At 36.6% G+C, this 17,828-nt stretch overlaps 1 protein-coding gene across 6 annotated transcripts in view; it reads left to right on the top strand.

Moving 5' to 3' along the window:
• Window positions 1-17,828, top strand: part of RGS7 (regulator of G protein signaling 7) — a 228,220-nt gene that overhangs the window by 143,439 nt on the left and 66,953 nt on the right. For all 6 annotated transcript variants that reach the window (XM_054280489.1, XM_054280490.1, XM_054280491.1 and 3 more), the window contains exons 5-6: window positions 3,513-3,619; window positions 13,554-13,605. In XM_054280489.1, coding sequence (XP_054136464.1) covers window positions 3,513-3,619; window positions 13,554-13,605 — 159 coding nt within the window. The remainder of the gene's footprint in view (window positions 1-3,512; window positions 3,620-13,553; window positions 13,606-17,828) is intronic.

Below are 17,828 nucleotides of genomic sequence, written 5' to 3'. Positions count from 1 at the left end.
TATTTTTCTTATTCTGTTCCTCCAATTTTTTGAGTTTGTATTCTGAATACACATAAACATACTCTTTCTACCTGACAACCAGTATGTCTAAAAACATTTCTTTCAGACTTCTTGTTTCTTCTTATCTAATGCACTTCACAGATGTTTTTGATGTTCCCAACCTACATTTGCCATTTTTCCAGATGAAATGTGCTTCTTAAATGAAAATCCTCTAACTTCATACACAGGAAGGAAGATATAGAATCTGTCTGCATTTGAATTCTAGGCATTTAGGCATGTCAGATTGGTCTGCTGCTGGCTTCATTTTCCTTTTCAAGCTCATGGGTTTACTTCCTGAATGCTACTGTTGTACTTCATTGGCTTCTTACAGTAGTTATTTTCTCAGTCTGATTTTAGCAAATTGAGATGGGTATTAAAGTGTTGCCTCTGTAATACACTGGACAACCTCTTGCTTAGAGAATAGAAACCTCCTGAGAGCTGAGTTTTCTTTCTGTGCTGTAGTTCCACTGCTGCTGCACAGAGAGTATCAGTATTAGTCCTCTACCAGCCTGGTGTGAGACAGGAAACTTGTGGATATTACTCACTGGGTATAATTTTGTAACACTCAAAGTGTGAGCTGTAGTGGATGTTAGGTGGATACTAAAAGGGAATATTTATGCATTTATATTCACGTAATTCTGAAAGAAACCGATGGATTGGCAACCATAAAAATGAAAACTAATTATGTATTAGTTAAAGAAAAAAAAAGGAGAAGTTTGTTTGTCCTTATTAAGGCTTAGTAGGTGAAAGGACAAAGATATACCTTAACATTGAGTTAGTGTGGATTCCAGCTGAATGAGATTGCCTGAGGTAAGAGTATAATCACCTTACTCCCCATACATAACTGGAGAAGAAATATAGGCTGCTGTTGGGACTAATTCAGACCTTAAATAACTGTAATTGACTTCCAAAGAAAGGCAGGTAACTCTTTCTATTTTTTCATGGAGACCTATTGTGACTCTGCTTGCTGATATGTGCTGACTCAGTCAGTGAGAGAAATACCAGCCCTTGCTGCTACTGCATCCAGCCTTGCCTGGAGTATAGGCTGTTCTGGCAGGAGCTTTCAAATAGTTTCTTCTCCAATTGTCTTCATCCCTTTTTTATCCTCTGTATTCCACTTCTGCTTGACCCATCTAGAGTCACAGAGCTGCAATGTAATTCAAGCTGAGAGGGACCTCAGGAGGACTCTAGTCCAACTCCTTGCTCAACTCAGTGAAAACTGTGAAGTGAAACATGTTGCCCTGAGCTTTATCTGTTCAGGTCTTGAAACCCTCCAAGGATACAGATTACACAGTCTGTCGGGGCAGCCACTCATGCTGCTTGACTGAAAGTCAGAACCATACCTGATTTGGTTTATTACCATTTTCTCTTTTATTTTTTTTTTCTTCTTTTGTTTACTTTATTGCCCTGCAAATCCATGAAGATCTTGCCTCTCACATTTTGAAATCTCCTTTCAGGTATTGGAAAAGTTCTTCTAGCCACCTCCAAAATTTTTACACCTTCCTTTTTTTCAGTCTGACCAAGCCCAGCTCCTTCAGCCTCTCCTTATAGGGTGCATTCTTCAGCCCTAGTGATATTGGTGTACTCCCACTTGACTCACTCAAAGTTTGTTGCTGTCTTTTTTGTACTGCAATGGACATGTTAATCATAACTGGACATAGTAGTCCAGATATGCTCAAAAAATTGCTGTGTAAAAGGAAATAATATGAGTTTCTCGTGATCTTGAAAAATATTATGATTCAGAATTCAGGAAGCACATGAAAAAAATCTGGAGCCTATTTAGTGTAGGCTTAATCAAAAGAGAATGCACTCATCTGTGTCAGAGCTCCCTGGCAAGCCCTGTCACCCTTGTCTGAGAAAGCTTTTCTCTAGAAAAGTCAGCACATTTCTTCTTTGTTTTTCTCTCATTCCACCAAGATACATAATACATGCAAAAATAAAAAAAAAATTTGAGTTGGCAATAAGTTGCAATGGGAAGAACAAAGAAAAGCTTAATAAATTGAAAGGCAGATGAACTGAAACAGTGAAAAAAAATCTCACTGGCTGTCATGATACAGAAAGCATTGATTCAAATTTCTGATTCAAGGATAATAGCATTTAGCAGCTTGAAATGAATGAATAACAACAATATATGAACTTTTTATATTAAGGACAAAGTTCAGATGGGAATTTACAGACATTGCAGGCACAAGGAATAAAGCAGCTCCCTTCCTTCTGTTAGAGAGATTTCTTCTAGGCTTGCAACTGGGAAAAGTCTAAATAGCATAGTGGAGTTTTACATCAGGCTGGAGAGCTCATAGCCAGAGAAGGTGTGTTGTATTTTAGGTGATGGTTCTGTCTGGAGGGACAAGAATCAGTTTGCTAAAGATGGGGATGACAATAAATGTTTGGTATCAAATAAGCCCTGTAGGGTTATGTGCTCTCAGTTAATACTGTCCAGATCCCCTTTCTGGTTCCTTTCATGTGTTTGCTGGCTTTGGGTTAGCCTAACCTTGTCCCACTGCTCCTCCTGTATCTCCTATGTGAGTCAATGTCTTCAGGTGAGCAAAGGGTGAAGGAGGGAATTTTTTGGATGCTAATGAAGTATGGGTAAATAAATAAGCCTTCTCATATTGAAAATAAGAATGGGTGAAACATAAGTGAATGTCTCTTTCTGTGTTTGTCAGCAAGAACACAGATGTCAGGACTTGAATTTCTGTGTGATGATGCTTGACTGCAGGTCAGGTGCTGCAGTGGTGCTTTTAATACAAGACTGTGCTGACCATTACTGACAGCCAAGTTATAGGCAATAGGAACAAGTGAGCATTTCTTAGAGGATGAATATAAATTTGAGCATTATCCAGAGGGGTTGTGGTGTCTCACTCCTTTGAGTTATTCAAAAAACACTCAGACAAAGTTCTCAGCTAGTAGTTTAAGGTTTCTCTGCTTGATTGAAGGAGTTGGACAAGATGACCTTCACAAATACCTTCCTACCTCAACTGTTCTAGGAACCTGTTATTATCCTTTGCTATTTTTCCAGTAATAAACTTTTGAGGACATCTCTATCCTTTACAGTAGCTCTGATAAAGCTACTGAGAAAGATATCATGTAATTAGAATCAACTATTTTAACATGTAATCAGAAACTGTTCTGAAGAAGAAAAGCAGGCTGTACCATCAAGGTAAAGGTGATAGCTGTTTTCAGCTTCAGAACAAGTGAGTGAACATTAAGGCTACCTTTTAATGTCAATATAAGTAGTGGAACCGCAGCTACAAGTGGAACATGTGAAAGCTACTTGTTAAGGAAAGTGCTGTGTGTTTTTGGTTGCATCATTATGTTACACAGAAAAAGACAGCTCTTTCAAGATGGTAGGACTTTGAGAACAAAGTGGTTATCTGCAGGGTATCAGGTGAATATTAATAACAAAACTAAATTGCTGAAAAGATGTTATTTAGCTCTTTAGTATATCTTTCTTTTTTTTTTTCTTGAAACAGTTGAAGCTCTGCATTTGGGAACTCTGATGGCAGCACATGGCTATTTCTTCCCAATCTCAGACCATGTTCTAACTCTGAAGGATGATGGCACCTTTTATCGATTCCAGGTAAGTATTTTCAGTATGTTCTTGACTTTCACAAATGGAGCCTGAAAGGCCTTACAGAAAAGTTCATAGCAAATTTAATCATACTTTGTTTCTTACATTACCTGGTAAAGAGTAGAAATTCACCTAAAAGTAACAAATTGTAGAAGTATTTTATTTATAAATTTTCAGCAAAGTGTTGAGATTATAATGTCTATTTTGATATTTGGAAAAAAGTGTGAAAATGCTGAGTGTGGAACTGTCTGTCATGAAATAAATTAATGTACTATTTTTGAAATGTAGTAAACTATATTATGTTATTGCCTCTTATTCCTAATATGGTCTGAATTTTGAAAGGGGGAGATATTTTAAATATCAGGTCTAAACCAGAAATCTGATAAATAATGAAATTAATAGTTATTTTTTTATTTTGTGAGAATTTCCTTACTGGTAACTCAGTAGTATTGGATTAGTGTGTATTCTTCTAGCAAGTGCAGAGACATTTTTATATTGATCTGTCAGTCCCATTGCATACAACCAATGGGCAGATGGTTCAGAACAAGCTGGAAGCGTAAATATGTATATATGTCTATAACTACACTTGCACATATATTATTCAGAAACCCACATAGGTGTATTTCATTATATCAGGTTTCAAACTAAGGCCCTGAGAGCAGAATTGTTGTTTTTCTAATAATGACTAGTGGGCTAGAATTTTGCAGAACAATATTGCCAATAACTTCAAACAAATATGACTGCAAAGTACCAGATTGTGGATTCAATTGAAAGGATTCACTTTCTTTGTCATGTGCCACTTTTGACAATAGCGGCTGTGTTCTGTATTGCTCTTTCTATTCCGTGGTATTCCTGGTCAGTATCACCAAGAGCAGCTCCTAGCTCTTGTTTAGATATTTATTGCTTTGAAATGACATGATGACTCTCACTATGAAATTAAGTTTGTCAATTCTTCTCTGTTACTTCTAACTGTATTAAATATTCAAAATAACATCTGGTAGAACAAAATCTATTGTCTTCAATATATATACGTCTAAACTTTGTCTTAAAGATTCTTTAAAAAAGAAGCCATCAAGAACAAAATAGTACTGAAACTGTGATCTTTCAAATGCAGAAGAAAACTGGTGATTGGACACCAGTCATAGTTTCAGGCATTGTATTATATTAATCTCTCTACAATATTTTCACCAATATTTTGGCTCAATTCTCGTAGACCTACATAAGGGAAAAGAAAGACTTGTAATATTTGTATAAATCAAAATCTTAGCATGAATATAGTTAAATATGCACGGCACAGTCTGGCAATGAAGAGCGTTATTGCATACATGCAAACAATATTATCCTATTTTCATATTTAGATCTTGTGAGTCAGACTGCAAAAAAGTCGTTCTTCAACAGAGCAGAAAGTTAGATTTGTACATGGTTAATACTAAGAGTAAGCATTCCAAGCCTCCTCCCCTAGATCCACAGTTACCTTTGATTCTGGAGAGACTATTTGAAGGAAAAGGGGTTTTTTAAGCTCATGAGGCTTCAATCTCCTCAATGCTCAGTATAAAGAAGAAAGATAGCACATGGTTGAAGGGGCTTGCTGAAGTGCTTATAAGGCAAGTGGAAAGGAATCATGGAGTGGTTGAGGCTCCAGTTCTTGGCTTGGTGTCTAAATAAGTAGTGTCTAGAAGGACAAAATATACAACAACTTAATTTTGTGGAGAGTGTACTTACCTAGAGGAGTGCTTGTCATTGAATTCTGCACAGCTGCCTCCATCTCCAGCACGAGAAATGAGCGCCTCTGCTGGCATGGCAGTCTGACTGAAGGGAAGTATGGACTAGAATTATCTGCAGCATGGACCACTGAGAGCCCTGCAGCTACCCTGCTTTGAGCTTTCCTCACAGAGGTCCACAGCCTAAGTTTGGACACAAAACTTCAGTGAGGGCTAGATTTTATAATCTTCTCAGTGTATTTACATAAGTTAAGAATTTGGCACCTATTTGACAAATGCATATGAAATAAGACGCTTTAATCAAGTGTTGCTCAGCCTGTATCTGCTGTGTTTGGCTTGTTTGCTTTTCTGTGGTACCTTTTGCATTGCCATTCCTGTGCCAACAACATGACTTTGTTGTTGTGACAATGCAACTTTAGCTGTTAATGTATAGGATGAGAAAAAATTCATGGTGGTGACATATTGTTAACTGGAGTTATAACAGCAAAATTTGTGTGCTTACATCTCCACGTTCCCCACCAAAATAAGGCTGGTATAAAATCTGTTACTGAACTGCTAAATTAGAAGATGAAGAGAACATATTCAACGAGGAGGAAAGTTTGACTGCAAATGTGTGAATTTTGCACTAGAATAGATGTTCAGGTTCTCTGCATATAGTATCCTCTTGGTACTGGACAGGATTCACAAATTTCCAGATATTTTGATAAAAAGAGAAAACCATGCACCTGCCGGCACTGAAAAGTTCGGAAGCCACACCTGCAGAGAAATCTTTGCAATACAAAGACCTAACCTGCAAAAAAACAGACTAGCTATAGTAATGTTCTCCATGTGCTTGATGTTTTGTTCTCAAAAGGGTGACACATTCCCTCCTGACAGTAAAATTATCTCTAGCTTGTTTTAAACCACCTTCTGTTGTATAGAAATAGCTAAAAGCAGTGGAGCTTCATTTGGACAAATGTCCTTTTATGGGCAAAAATTATTCTTTTCCAGTTATTACTCTTGCCATCAGGAGGCAAGAGTATAGTTACATCTGCTTTTTTAAAAAATATGAAATTAAAAAAAAACATGGATCATTCAGTGACCTACTCAGGTGTTAATTAGGTTTGTTTCTGTGATATCAATTTAATTCAAAGGAGATGAATATAAATATTAATTGCCTTATTAAGAGAGGAATCTTTTTATTAGACTCAATAAGAAAAAGCAGAAACAGGCATTGCCTTTTCCTGGTAATTTAAACCCGTGACCAAAAAAGGAGCTCACCATCTTCCTCTACCCGAGACCAAATAAATTTGAGGGGCCCAAATAAGAAAAGCAAGCTGCATCTTGGAAAACATAGCTTCCCTGAGCCAGGGATTACTCACAGAGATATTTCATTTATGTCCACACAAATGATAATATGTCCATGTTGGTGAGGAATGCCTGACTTGCCCTCTCAGCTGGTAAGCTTCTGTAATATCATCCCACAGAAAAATATGCTAATTTCCTCTACAAGCCCTGAATGCATAGTGTCTCCTGATGTTAATTGTGAAAAAAACCCATTTCCCAGTATCTTTTGGCTGTAAAAAAATTCCTAGGATACCCGAGACTAGTGACAGTCACACTCCCATTTCTAAATGAGATTACTTCATGATTTACATTAATTAATTTTTTGAGATGAGGGTAAGGTTTTGGTATTGTTTTGTACCTTTTAAGATGAAAGGCACAAATATCTGAGGAAAAGTATGAAAACAGGAACAGTTTCTTGTGAAAGCAAGATGAAGGTAGCAGCAAAGTTAATGGACCTTGGAAAGACGAAGGACTTTAGTATCTTCTCCTGTTCTGCCATTGGGAACACTTTCTTGACAAATGCATTTAATTGATCTGGCCTTGTTTTCCCATGCCAAAAATTGGGGATAAAATTATATAATAATCACTGTAAGGATGTTGAAATATCTTTGTTGCAAAATAGTTTAGAGTGCGAAGTGTTGTGGGCACCTCATGTCTCAGGTGGAATGACATTGCTTTACACATCTCTATGAGCCAGCCTCACTGAGCTGGCTCCTTCTAGGCTTGTTCTGGACCAGCCCCTGGCCATTCTGAATTCTGAGTCTGTGGCTGAACATCACAGCTCTTCAGCCACTCTCCAGAGCCTTCCTGGATAATCTACTGTGCCTTGAGGGAAGGATTTTATTTGAAGCCAGATTTTAGAAATGAAAAAGAAACTAATTATATTATGCAGAATTTGGCAGATTTTTTTGGCAATTGCAGGTGTGATAGCTAAGTAATTGTCTTTTCAGATCAGGCTTGGTATACACAGGTTCTGTTAAGGTTTCTGAGGGAAAAAGATTTCGAATCCATGTGTCTTTCTGACTGCCCCATCAGTGCCACTTTTGATTTTTTTAACTCCTTACTCAGACACACTTTGCCCCACACTGCTTTCCGTGCTCACCCTCTTTTTGGTTAGAAAAGAGGAGCCACAGAGCCAAAATCTTGTTTCCAAATTCCTCAGCCTTTTTTTAAATTATATTGAGCTAACCATGGAGCACTACTTGCTTCCTGTATGGGCATGACAGTGCTAGACTAGCGATCTTACCCTTTTACTTTACCAAGAAGTCATGCTTGTGAAGTGAAATGAATGTAAAACAGAATGCCAGTGAAATCCGCCATCCATCATGCAAAGCATTTGAGGTTGTGCACAGCCACTTTTCAGCAGAGGCTTCATTTCTGCTGTTTATAAAGACTCCCTGGTGCCTGAGAGAAGAATAGCAGCAATATGCAAAGGTTTATAAGTGGTTTGAGTACTCCCCCCCATCCAAGTAATTGGATTTTAAAAAATTTTGTGGAGTGGAACGGAGCAGCTTCAGAGACAACTCTTTTCTTATTACTATCAACAAGGGGAAGCTGAAAGATGCCTAGTGATTTCCTTCCTTGGTTATAGAGTTTAATGCATAGAAATTAATAATCTTTTACAAAAGCTGATGGGTAACACTGATTTTTACAAGTGGCTGTTTCATTAGCTCAGATATTGTTATTGATTAATTTTGAGGTACAGGCAAAGCAGATCTATTTACTTTATCACTGTATTCCTTACAATGCATAGCAGCCACTGCTGCCAGTTTGTTTATTGTGGAATATGTGCTATATTACAGGATTTTGTTTCATATGACTTCATTACAGAAGGATTATGGATTTATGTGGTTAGGTTTACTTAATGATATTAGTGTATAACTCAAGAGAACCAGTATGTGTTTGTGTGTGCAAAACTAGTTTTCTGGTTAAAGGGCATGAAGGTCCTTAAAATGTTTTGCTCAGCTTAAATGTATCTGCAGTCGTATCTGCAGTGCTAGGTAAGCCTTGTTTCACTTGCTCCTGGCTTGTTCTGGCTGCTGGTTCAAGTTACACCTACAATCAAGCAAAGTGCCTCAAAAGCATACTGATAAAAACTGGCAGCATTATTTCTGCCTGGGCTGATAAACAGTTCTTGACTTTCCCATAGCCGCTCTACCGCCCACCTTCCTTCAGCTGCAAGTGGGATGTCATGGCAAAATGACAAATGTTCCTTCTTTAATACTTCTTCATGATGAACTGCTTCATATTTCCTTCTGAGGAAAAGTAAAATTCTTAAGGATGATAATTCCTTCAAGTTTTCTACACTCATGAAAGATAACCAAACCACATCAGTAATTCATTATCTTCTCTTTGAAAATAGTGGAGTTATGTAATGTACATGCTAATAAATGTACATGTCATACCACATCCATAGCTCTCCTGGGTGAAATCTTCACTTAGGAGCTTCTAGATCGTAAAACCAGGCACACAGATTGTGTAACATTAATTGTATGGGAATATTTGACATTGCAAGGGATGCTGTAATTATTTTACAGTGTATTTGGATATGTGATTTGTAACAAATAGTTGAACCAAGCTTTGTTTGCATAGTCCAGCAATTTAGAAGGTAATTTATGTGAGCAGAGCCTCCCTGCATTGCTGTGGGATATTTTTAATAGAACAGATGAGAACAGGCAGGTTTTTTCCTTTGCACATGCCTCCTATTCTCATTCCTGACCTCATTCCATTAGACCAGGGATCTTCTTATCTGACTCTTTTTATTTCCTAATCCTTCTGTGTTGAACAAAGCAAATCTTTTTCCCAAAGTCTTCATGGATAACCTCCCTAGCAAGTTCTTCTCAGAGATTGTTAAATATCTGGAGCGTGAAATTGTGCGGAGACTTTTGGAACAGAAGTGGAAATGTAAACTCAGCACTTGCATCATGGTCACGTGTTATGTGATTAAACTGTTTGATGTCTATGAGGAACAAGGTATATTTCAGATTATGACCAGAATTTTATGACTGTTAAAGGCAAGCAATTAGACAAGAAAATGTGGAATATTCCTTTGGAAAAATATCAGTCATTTTAACTACATGCATGTTTATTGTTGGTGCTTTTTGTCCATACAATCACAGCATTGCAAAAGTCCATTAAGGAGAAACTGATTTTTACATCAGGCTTTATTTTAAGTGTCCAGAATTTTCAAAGATCTTTTTTCCTTGATGTTTTGGACTTTCTTTCTGTTCAAATCTTTATCTATACCTCATCCTATTTTTTGCCTTTTTTTTAGGAGAGTTTTCCTAATCTCTGCGCACATCAATGCTATTTCCTGCTTTGAAAATGTATGTTAGATGTCTACTCTTTGAATACAACTTTATCAGCAGCTGTAGCTGTATTTGAGCACATATCTTAGGGTGATACCATAAATCTTTACTAGCTGGTAACAAAGTAATGTAGGACTTTGCCTTGGTCAAAATACATAGCATCTAATGTTTATTTCTCTGCTAGTAGGGATTTTGCACTGTCAGTGACCTAATATGCTTTTGAAAAATCCAAATATTAGCAATCCTTAGCTTTCAAAGATTGGAAACATATAGAGTATTACACCTGTTCAATCTAAAGAGTAGACATAGAAGCATTATAAAAGAGAAAATTTTAGCTTTATACCTTTTCTGGAAATACATATCTTCCCTTTGCTGTAATCTTCTGAAGCTCCTCTGCTTTATGCAATATTTTTAAAAATAGCAGTCCACGTTTCAAAGGTTACTTGAATGAATATTTTTTCCATGTATAAACTACCCTTCAGGTAATTGCACCCCTTCAAACATCATGCAGATAATTCAGTACTTTTGATAACTCACTCCAGTTATATAGTCATTGTTACAAAGTCCTGGAGATAGAGGAGAAAGAAAAATACCAGAGGAAGTATTTCATCAAAATATTTACACGTGCATATAAATCACAGTCCTGGGGAGCCAGGAGTCATTCTTTAGCTTGGTGAGGCATTTTTCTGCTTTTTCAGAAATAAACACAGTTTACCAGTGTGAAAACACAAAAAAATCCTTAAGCTTTCTGTGCTGAATTTCATCAGCCTTCTAACCTGAACTGTCTGACCTCATAAAAACATTTCCCTCTCTGAAATTTTTTTTGCCCTATGCTTTGCCCTGTAGCCTTATCTCCATGTCCAAATTAATTTTGGGCATGTTGGCAGAGCTGATTGCAGGCAGAATTGAGCTCTGTTCCCTCTGGGAGGCAGCTGGCTGGGGGCCAGTCCTGGCCACGCTGCAGTGCTGAGCCATGAGCTGCGCTTCTCCAAGTCCCATTAAACGCATCCCAGAGGGGTCAGGGCTGGCAGGGCAGAGACAGCTGCTGCCTGCCCGGCTCAGAGCCTCGGCACGGAGACCTCATGCCTCTGTGAAAGACCTCTGTCTGCCCACCATCTCCTCCTTCTGCAGACTCAAACAAGGAAGGCATTTAATGATCTTCGGTACTTATCTGTACTAGCTGTTATTTGAACCCCTTTCTCATCTTGTAATGTCTGCCTTTTACTGGGGTTTCTCTTTTGCTTGCCCTATCGCACATCTTTGAAACCTTTTAATATGGCTTATCGTGTGCTTTGCTAATTAAAACTCATGTTCTCTTTTAACTTTTCTGCTTTTATCTCCCTGGCACAGAGACGCTTACACTCATCCTTAGTAGCCAGCGCATTATTTTCTGCTTTTTCCTCAATCTCTTCTCCACATTTAGGTTGCACCTTTTTATCCTTCAGAAAAGCCTTGGTCACCTCTGCCTCCTAGCGAGCCAAAGTGACAACATTTCACAGCACTGAAGATCATGTCCCCTTTCCAATATTGTGTTTCGTGTCCACACTGCTTCACCCCCAAAGTGCAAGTTTCAGTAAAATTTAAATGTGTTATTTAAACTAAATGCTGAAAAAAGTACTCTGGCCACACATAGCTTTCCATTTATGTATGAAACAGCAGAGTCCTCCTCTACCATCACTAACATAGTTGTGAATATATAGTATTTGTTCATAGCCTGCTGTGAAATGAGTGCTGAAAGTAACCTTTGGGATTTTTCCCTAAGTCAGAAGATGGAAATTGTTTTTAATTTCAACTGGAATGGGAGTATATGCAATTTGTCATGAGAAATCCTACGTATGCATGAGGGGCTTTAATATGGACTTTGCAGCAAGTATGCCCACAACTGGGAGTTTCAGCTGGAGAGCTGCTTGAGCAGATATGGCTTCTATGTATTTAGTAACCCTCACTACACACTTTTTTCAGAAGCTCTACTTGAACCTGTAAACAGAGGTTAATCTTCCTTTTAGCAGAGAAATAATGTAGCTGTGCTTTTCTTCTTGGGCCTCTCTGGATTTACATTTTGTGCTCTAAGGAAGGACTGTTCTCACTTCCTGAGTTTGTAAACTGTATATTTCAATTATGGTGACTTTTTGCTTTATATGAATCACTCTTTTAAATTTTATAGTTGCTTCTCCAAAATGTTCTGAGTACTGCAATTCATTCTTTAGGAGTTAATCTTCTTTCTATTTGTGCTCATATGTGCTTCTACTGGTCACTTTGATTTCAGTGGCACTGTGAAGGAATGATTGATTGGAGAATTACTTATTTTTGGTCTCTTAAAATGTACCAAATGGCTTGCAAGAAATACATCTTAGCCTTTGAAGTTAGCTTGTGATAGTTCCTTTTTTATCCTCCTAGGTCTTTGCTGTTGCTTGATAAATAACAAGTTCTAAATTGGTTCTATTAAATTTGATGTGTCAGTGTTACAAAACCAAGAGATTTTTCACAATATATATTTAATTTGACAATTGCTGTGAATGTGTCACCCTTTACCCCTGTTGGTTTCCAGATTAACATTAAAACAGTTTTGAAGGGAAGTGGGCAGCAAAGAGGTTTCCATTTTTTCAGCTGGGATATTTTTGAGAAAAAAACAATAAGAAATAGAGAGTAAAGCAGAAGGTTTTCCTGAAGGACCACCTGTGTTTTGAAATACTACTCAAACCACTTCACACATTTAATGAGTTGCATTCAACTACTCAAATATTATGTAATTCTCTGTAGCTGTGTGTATATGTTTATGTATAGATCCGTGACTCAGTCACAGAATATTCTGAATTTGAAGGGACCCACAGGAATCATTGAGTCTGACTCTTAAGTGAATGGCCTGTATGGGGATTATGTGCTCTATAAAAATGCTATAATAATTTCCATTTTAACCAAAAGTTGTGATTTAAAAAATGAAGTCATTTGTATGAAAATATATATACAGTCTTATATTCTCCATTTGTTTGAAGTGAATTCTTTGAACAATACATGTAGCACAGTCTTAATAAGTATAGTGTTGAAGTAGTTTTTGATACTTTGTCTTTCCCTTAAAAAAACTCCACATTTCAAATCACAACCAGTAAACAATTATGTTGATGTCTTTGGGAAAACAGGATGTTTTTAGAGGCACTTTTAAACAAATAACACCTGGGAAAGATAATTGAATATTAATCTGTGAATGAAAACTCTCAAAAATCAAGAACTGAATGAACTTCAAAGCGCCTTCTGTCTTTATACCTCTAAAGCTGATTCTCCAGGACATGTGAGAGATGTATTTCTAGGGAAAATGTAAAAGACAACTCCATTATCTAGCCTTGTGGATTTTGTTACCTTAACTTTGAGAACAAAAACCCCACTTTTTTTTTCTTTTTCAATGTCTAGCGTGATAAACAGGTGTACAAATGTAATTTTCTGTTCTGATGCCAATTTTAAAAATGTCAAGTTAACAGTTTAATAGATCTACCAAAAATATAAAATTATTCTGAAAACCAGTAACAATTCAAGGACTGTATAATGCTTGTATTGTCTAACTTGAGTTTCCTACTTCTTTTTTTTTGCCTATAGACACCCTATTTTTGGCCATCAAATTGTTGGGAGCCGGAAAACACAGACTATGGTCAGTGTAGAAATACTTCCTATTTCTTTTGGAAATTATGCATTTTTTAATGAATGTGTCACAGCAATCTGTCTTGTTTCACCATCCCACTGTTTAAAACATAATTATATGTCATGTAATTCCTGTGCAAGAGCTACTGATATTGAAATGAAAATGTTGCTACCTTTTTCAAAGTTTGTCAGAAGCTTATCAAAGTCATATTTTGGAGTGTATCTGAGGAAAAAAGAAAAGAGCCCAAGCCCCAAAAGTCAAGAGTCATCAAAACCTACCTTACTATTTATATTCTCTGTTTGCTCCAGCAAGTGTAATTATTTACAATGAGAGAATCTCAGTGAAGCAGAGGAGACTTTATTGATGGTTGTGCCATCCTTATTATGAGATTGAGAACCAAAGATTTGCCTAGTTTAAAACTCTTATCTCCAATATACACCATGTGGAAAATTACTGATAATGAAAACTAATATAGTTCTAATATGAACTGTATTGGAAAATACAGTTTATTTTTTATTTGCCTGTGACTTGGGAGCAATGTATTAGGAAAATATATTATTAAAAATTATAGCAAACTTTGGTTCTTCTGTACTCAAATAGTGACCTAATTTTTAAAGGAAGTGTATCTATGAGCAGCCTCCTGTTTATTCTAATCCAAACTGTAAGTACTGAGCTCATCTGAAGACCAGGTAACTGAGCATGTACATGATAGGTTATGTTCTCAAAACTTCAGACCATGAATATCTTGTTTTTACAGCTTTTCAGAAATGTAGGTGAGTGTTCACTTGTAATTTGGATTCTCTGCCCTTGGGAGCCAAAGACTTCAGGATGGATGGTTCCAATAAGTTCTTCCTTCCTTTTTAGAGCAGGCTCAGTTTAATTTCAAATACATTGCCAAATAAAGTAATTTTAAGCCGAAACTCTCAGCAGAGCTGCATGTGTCCAAGGTATAGTTTGAAAATGTGACAGTTTCCTCATCCTATTGGAGTAGAAAAGTGTTCAATTTTTCACTGATATTTGAAGATGTCCAGTAAATAGTTACTGAGAGCTCCCAAGGAAGAGGGATTGTTACCATATGTGTGTGCTTAGCCACTCTGTATGAGGAAAATAGTCACTGAAGGAAAAATGATTGATTTACCATTTATTACTTCATTAAAGTCCCCTAATATGTTAAAGATCAGCAAGTAATTAACTGGTTTAAGAGACATTGAGTTCTTCAGCTCTAATGTATCACGTTACTGGGGTGGTTTTAATACATAATTACATGCTTACCATGTCTGAATTTAAGATCAGGCTGAGAAAGTTTATATTACTGTCCTCTATTCTAAAGTAGGAGATACTAACTTTCCTGTCATACCTGATCAGTGGATTGGTCAATGAATTATAAACCTTAGTAAGTAGAAATCTTGTATAATGTGTCCAGGTTTGCATGCCAGGAATACAGAATTAAACTTGGAATCAGCGTCTTCATCATGCAGGGAGGTGCTTTTGTTGAACAGTAAATTTATTCATTTCAGAGCTTTTGAGATTTAAATATGTTTCAGTTGCTGAGGTAAGCTCTTTGGTGGCAGAGGGGACAAGGAAGGGGAAGCAAACCCTCCAATCTTGCTATCACATTGCTCCTTCAATGTCATGAGCCAGAAGTGCGATGCTGTATGAAACAGACCCACAGCCTCCCCGTGCAGCAGGGCCACAGCATTGTACTGGAGCTACCAAAAGGCACTGTGTGTCACCAGAGCTGGATAATGCTGGGGCATTTGCAGGAAAATAAACTTTTAAGGCACCTTTTCAATAATGTTCTTATTAGGTTAGCGTCATCCAAATCCCAGAAATTAGGATTTCCCTTGTAAACAATGGTGATCAGAGGAATGCAGGAAAATCAATATATTTAATCAAAATGTTTAAGGAACCAAAATAAATCTAAAGTAGGTTTGCACGTTCTGCAGATTTTCATGGTAATTGTTATTTCCTGGAAAATATAGTACATAGAATTTATGTTCTTAAAGATATGCAAATGCATTTCATACTTGTCATGCATTATGGTGTTGTGTAGTGCTACCAATTTCATGGACTTGTCTTGAACGAGCTTAAAACTGTGCCCTCTAAAATTATTGACTGTGGCAATTTTTAGTGGCAGGCATTAGAAGTCTCTCAAGACCAGCAAAAAGCAAACTCCCTCTGTAATCTTACTTGATCAAAATTACTAACAAGGCAAATAAATTTCTTTGCCATTAACCTATTTTAACTAGTCATTGGAAATACTCTAGAATTTTATTTTAATTTAAAAATTAATCCTAACCATTCATCTTTACTCATCCATAACTGAACTACTGTCCAGAATGTAGCATACTGCCAGGAAAATAATTTATCTTAAACAAGAAATTAAATGAGATTGAGATACTGTGTGTTAGTTTATTGCCAGAACTAACTAAGAAAAAAATAATCCTTACATATTTGTATAACATGTTAATATCTTCTCTAAAATATAATTTGATCTATATGGGCTTGTAATAGCAATTATTTGCCTTAAAAAAATATTTTTCTGTGGAAAGTATAACTGAAAAAGATCTACAAACAGAATCTTCCAATATGTCACAAAACCACAGACGCACTCTGATAATAAAGCTGTAGTGCACTGCTACGTCGTGGTGGCAAAAAGAGGGCTTGGATTAAGTTATTTTATGTCGAAATGGAAAATAGCCTTTTGATTGTAATTTCCAAAATATTGACTATGATCATTCTGAGCTAGCTGAGAAACAGTCAATTTTCTTAAAGTGCTGAAAATCTTCCTACTTTTTCTTGAAAATCATGCTTTAAGTGTTGTCAAGAGAGATTCCTCAAATTGCAAATAATTTTTACCAAGGCAGGTCCTTAAGTTCCATCTGTGGAAGTCCTGTTTTACTGCCATATGTCTTGGAGTCCACCCAGGCAGGACATGTTGTTCTTTGTAGAATCCCATTGGTTTTAGAGTGATTATGGTAGTGAAAATAAGTAATAATGATAACAACTACTATTATTAAGGCTAGAGTAGTTCAAATAACTTTGCTTTTTCCTGTGAGTTAAGTCATGTTCCTGAATTGTGTTTAAGTTTTGTGACAAACAGAATTGGATCTCAATTCAGAAAAACTGGCTCTTGAAATAGGCACAGCTAGTGGCTGAGCATGTGATCGGCTTGGAATCATCTTCTCTTTTGTTACAGATACAATTTTGTAACTGATGGATTCTTTTTTTCCTGGCATATTATAAACAGGTCATGTCATTACGGATTAGTTAAATAGAGGAGCTAGTTAAGACAATTGCATCCCAGAAAGGGGAAATATAATGCCACATATGATGTTGTTATTCCATGTGCATTTGGTCTCAGTTCTAATGGAACATGTCAGGTTCTCTTGGAGGTTTAGTGACTCACAGCTGTTGCAAATTTGAGGCATTTAGTCCATTACTGTCCTCTTTTTTGAATAAGTAGAAAATATGAAATGTTAGGGAAAAATTCCATTCACAACAAAATGGCAATTTGTCTTTTTTTCAATTCTTTAGGCTTAATTTAACATATTTGTGAAAATGTAAGAGGATTGTAAGAATTTCAGACATAAAATAAGAAGAATTAGTAACTTTTATTCATTTTCTCTAGTGAACTTTTGCTGATAGTACCCTACTATCAGAGGGCACCCAAAAGTATCTTTTACATATCAGTTATAGTCTTAAGGATGTTTGGACATACTAGAAGACAAAAAGTCAACTGTGTCTACATAGTTGCAACAGGATGTTTGAGCATTGTAAATTTTTTTGTGTGCATTTCTCTCAAATGAGTTAAAAATGGAGGAGGACTGCAGAATGTTGGTGAGTTATGGAGAACACAGTAGATAACTGATAATGCAACATAAGTTTAAGGGCACTTGACCATGTGATCTTTAAGTGATGCTAAATGAGACCGTTTTTCTCTATCTTCAAAGCAAATTCTTAAATTCTGTTGCTGTGAAGAAAGACAAGTTTTGAAATTGTAACATATTTTCAAAATATGTTAGTAGCCTCCCAAATAAAGTCACTACAAAGTATTACAAAGGCAATCTCCTAGGAAATTAGAGCAATCATGGGGGTTGGGGTAAGTCTTAATTAATTGCTCCCTTTTAAAGTGTGAGATACTTTAAAAATAAATTGACAGAGGCCTCTCCATGTTTTATCTCTTCTGCTCTGTTCTGAACATGAGCCATTTCAGCTGGCTCATTTCCCTC

This window comes from Melozone crissalis, unplaced genomic scaffold (genome assembly GCF_028551555.1).
Source record: "Melozone crissalis strain CALT ecotype California unplaced genomic scaffold, PUWL_Pcris_2 ptg000027l_1, whole genome shotgun sequence".
NCBI classification, from domain to species: Eukaryota; Metazoa; Chordata; class Aves; order Passeriformes; family Passerellidae; genus Melozone; species Melozone crissalis.
Note: the sequence above shows the minus strand (reverse complement) of the source record. Positions and strands in the feature narration are given on the sequence as shown.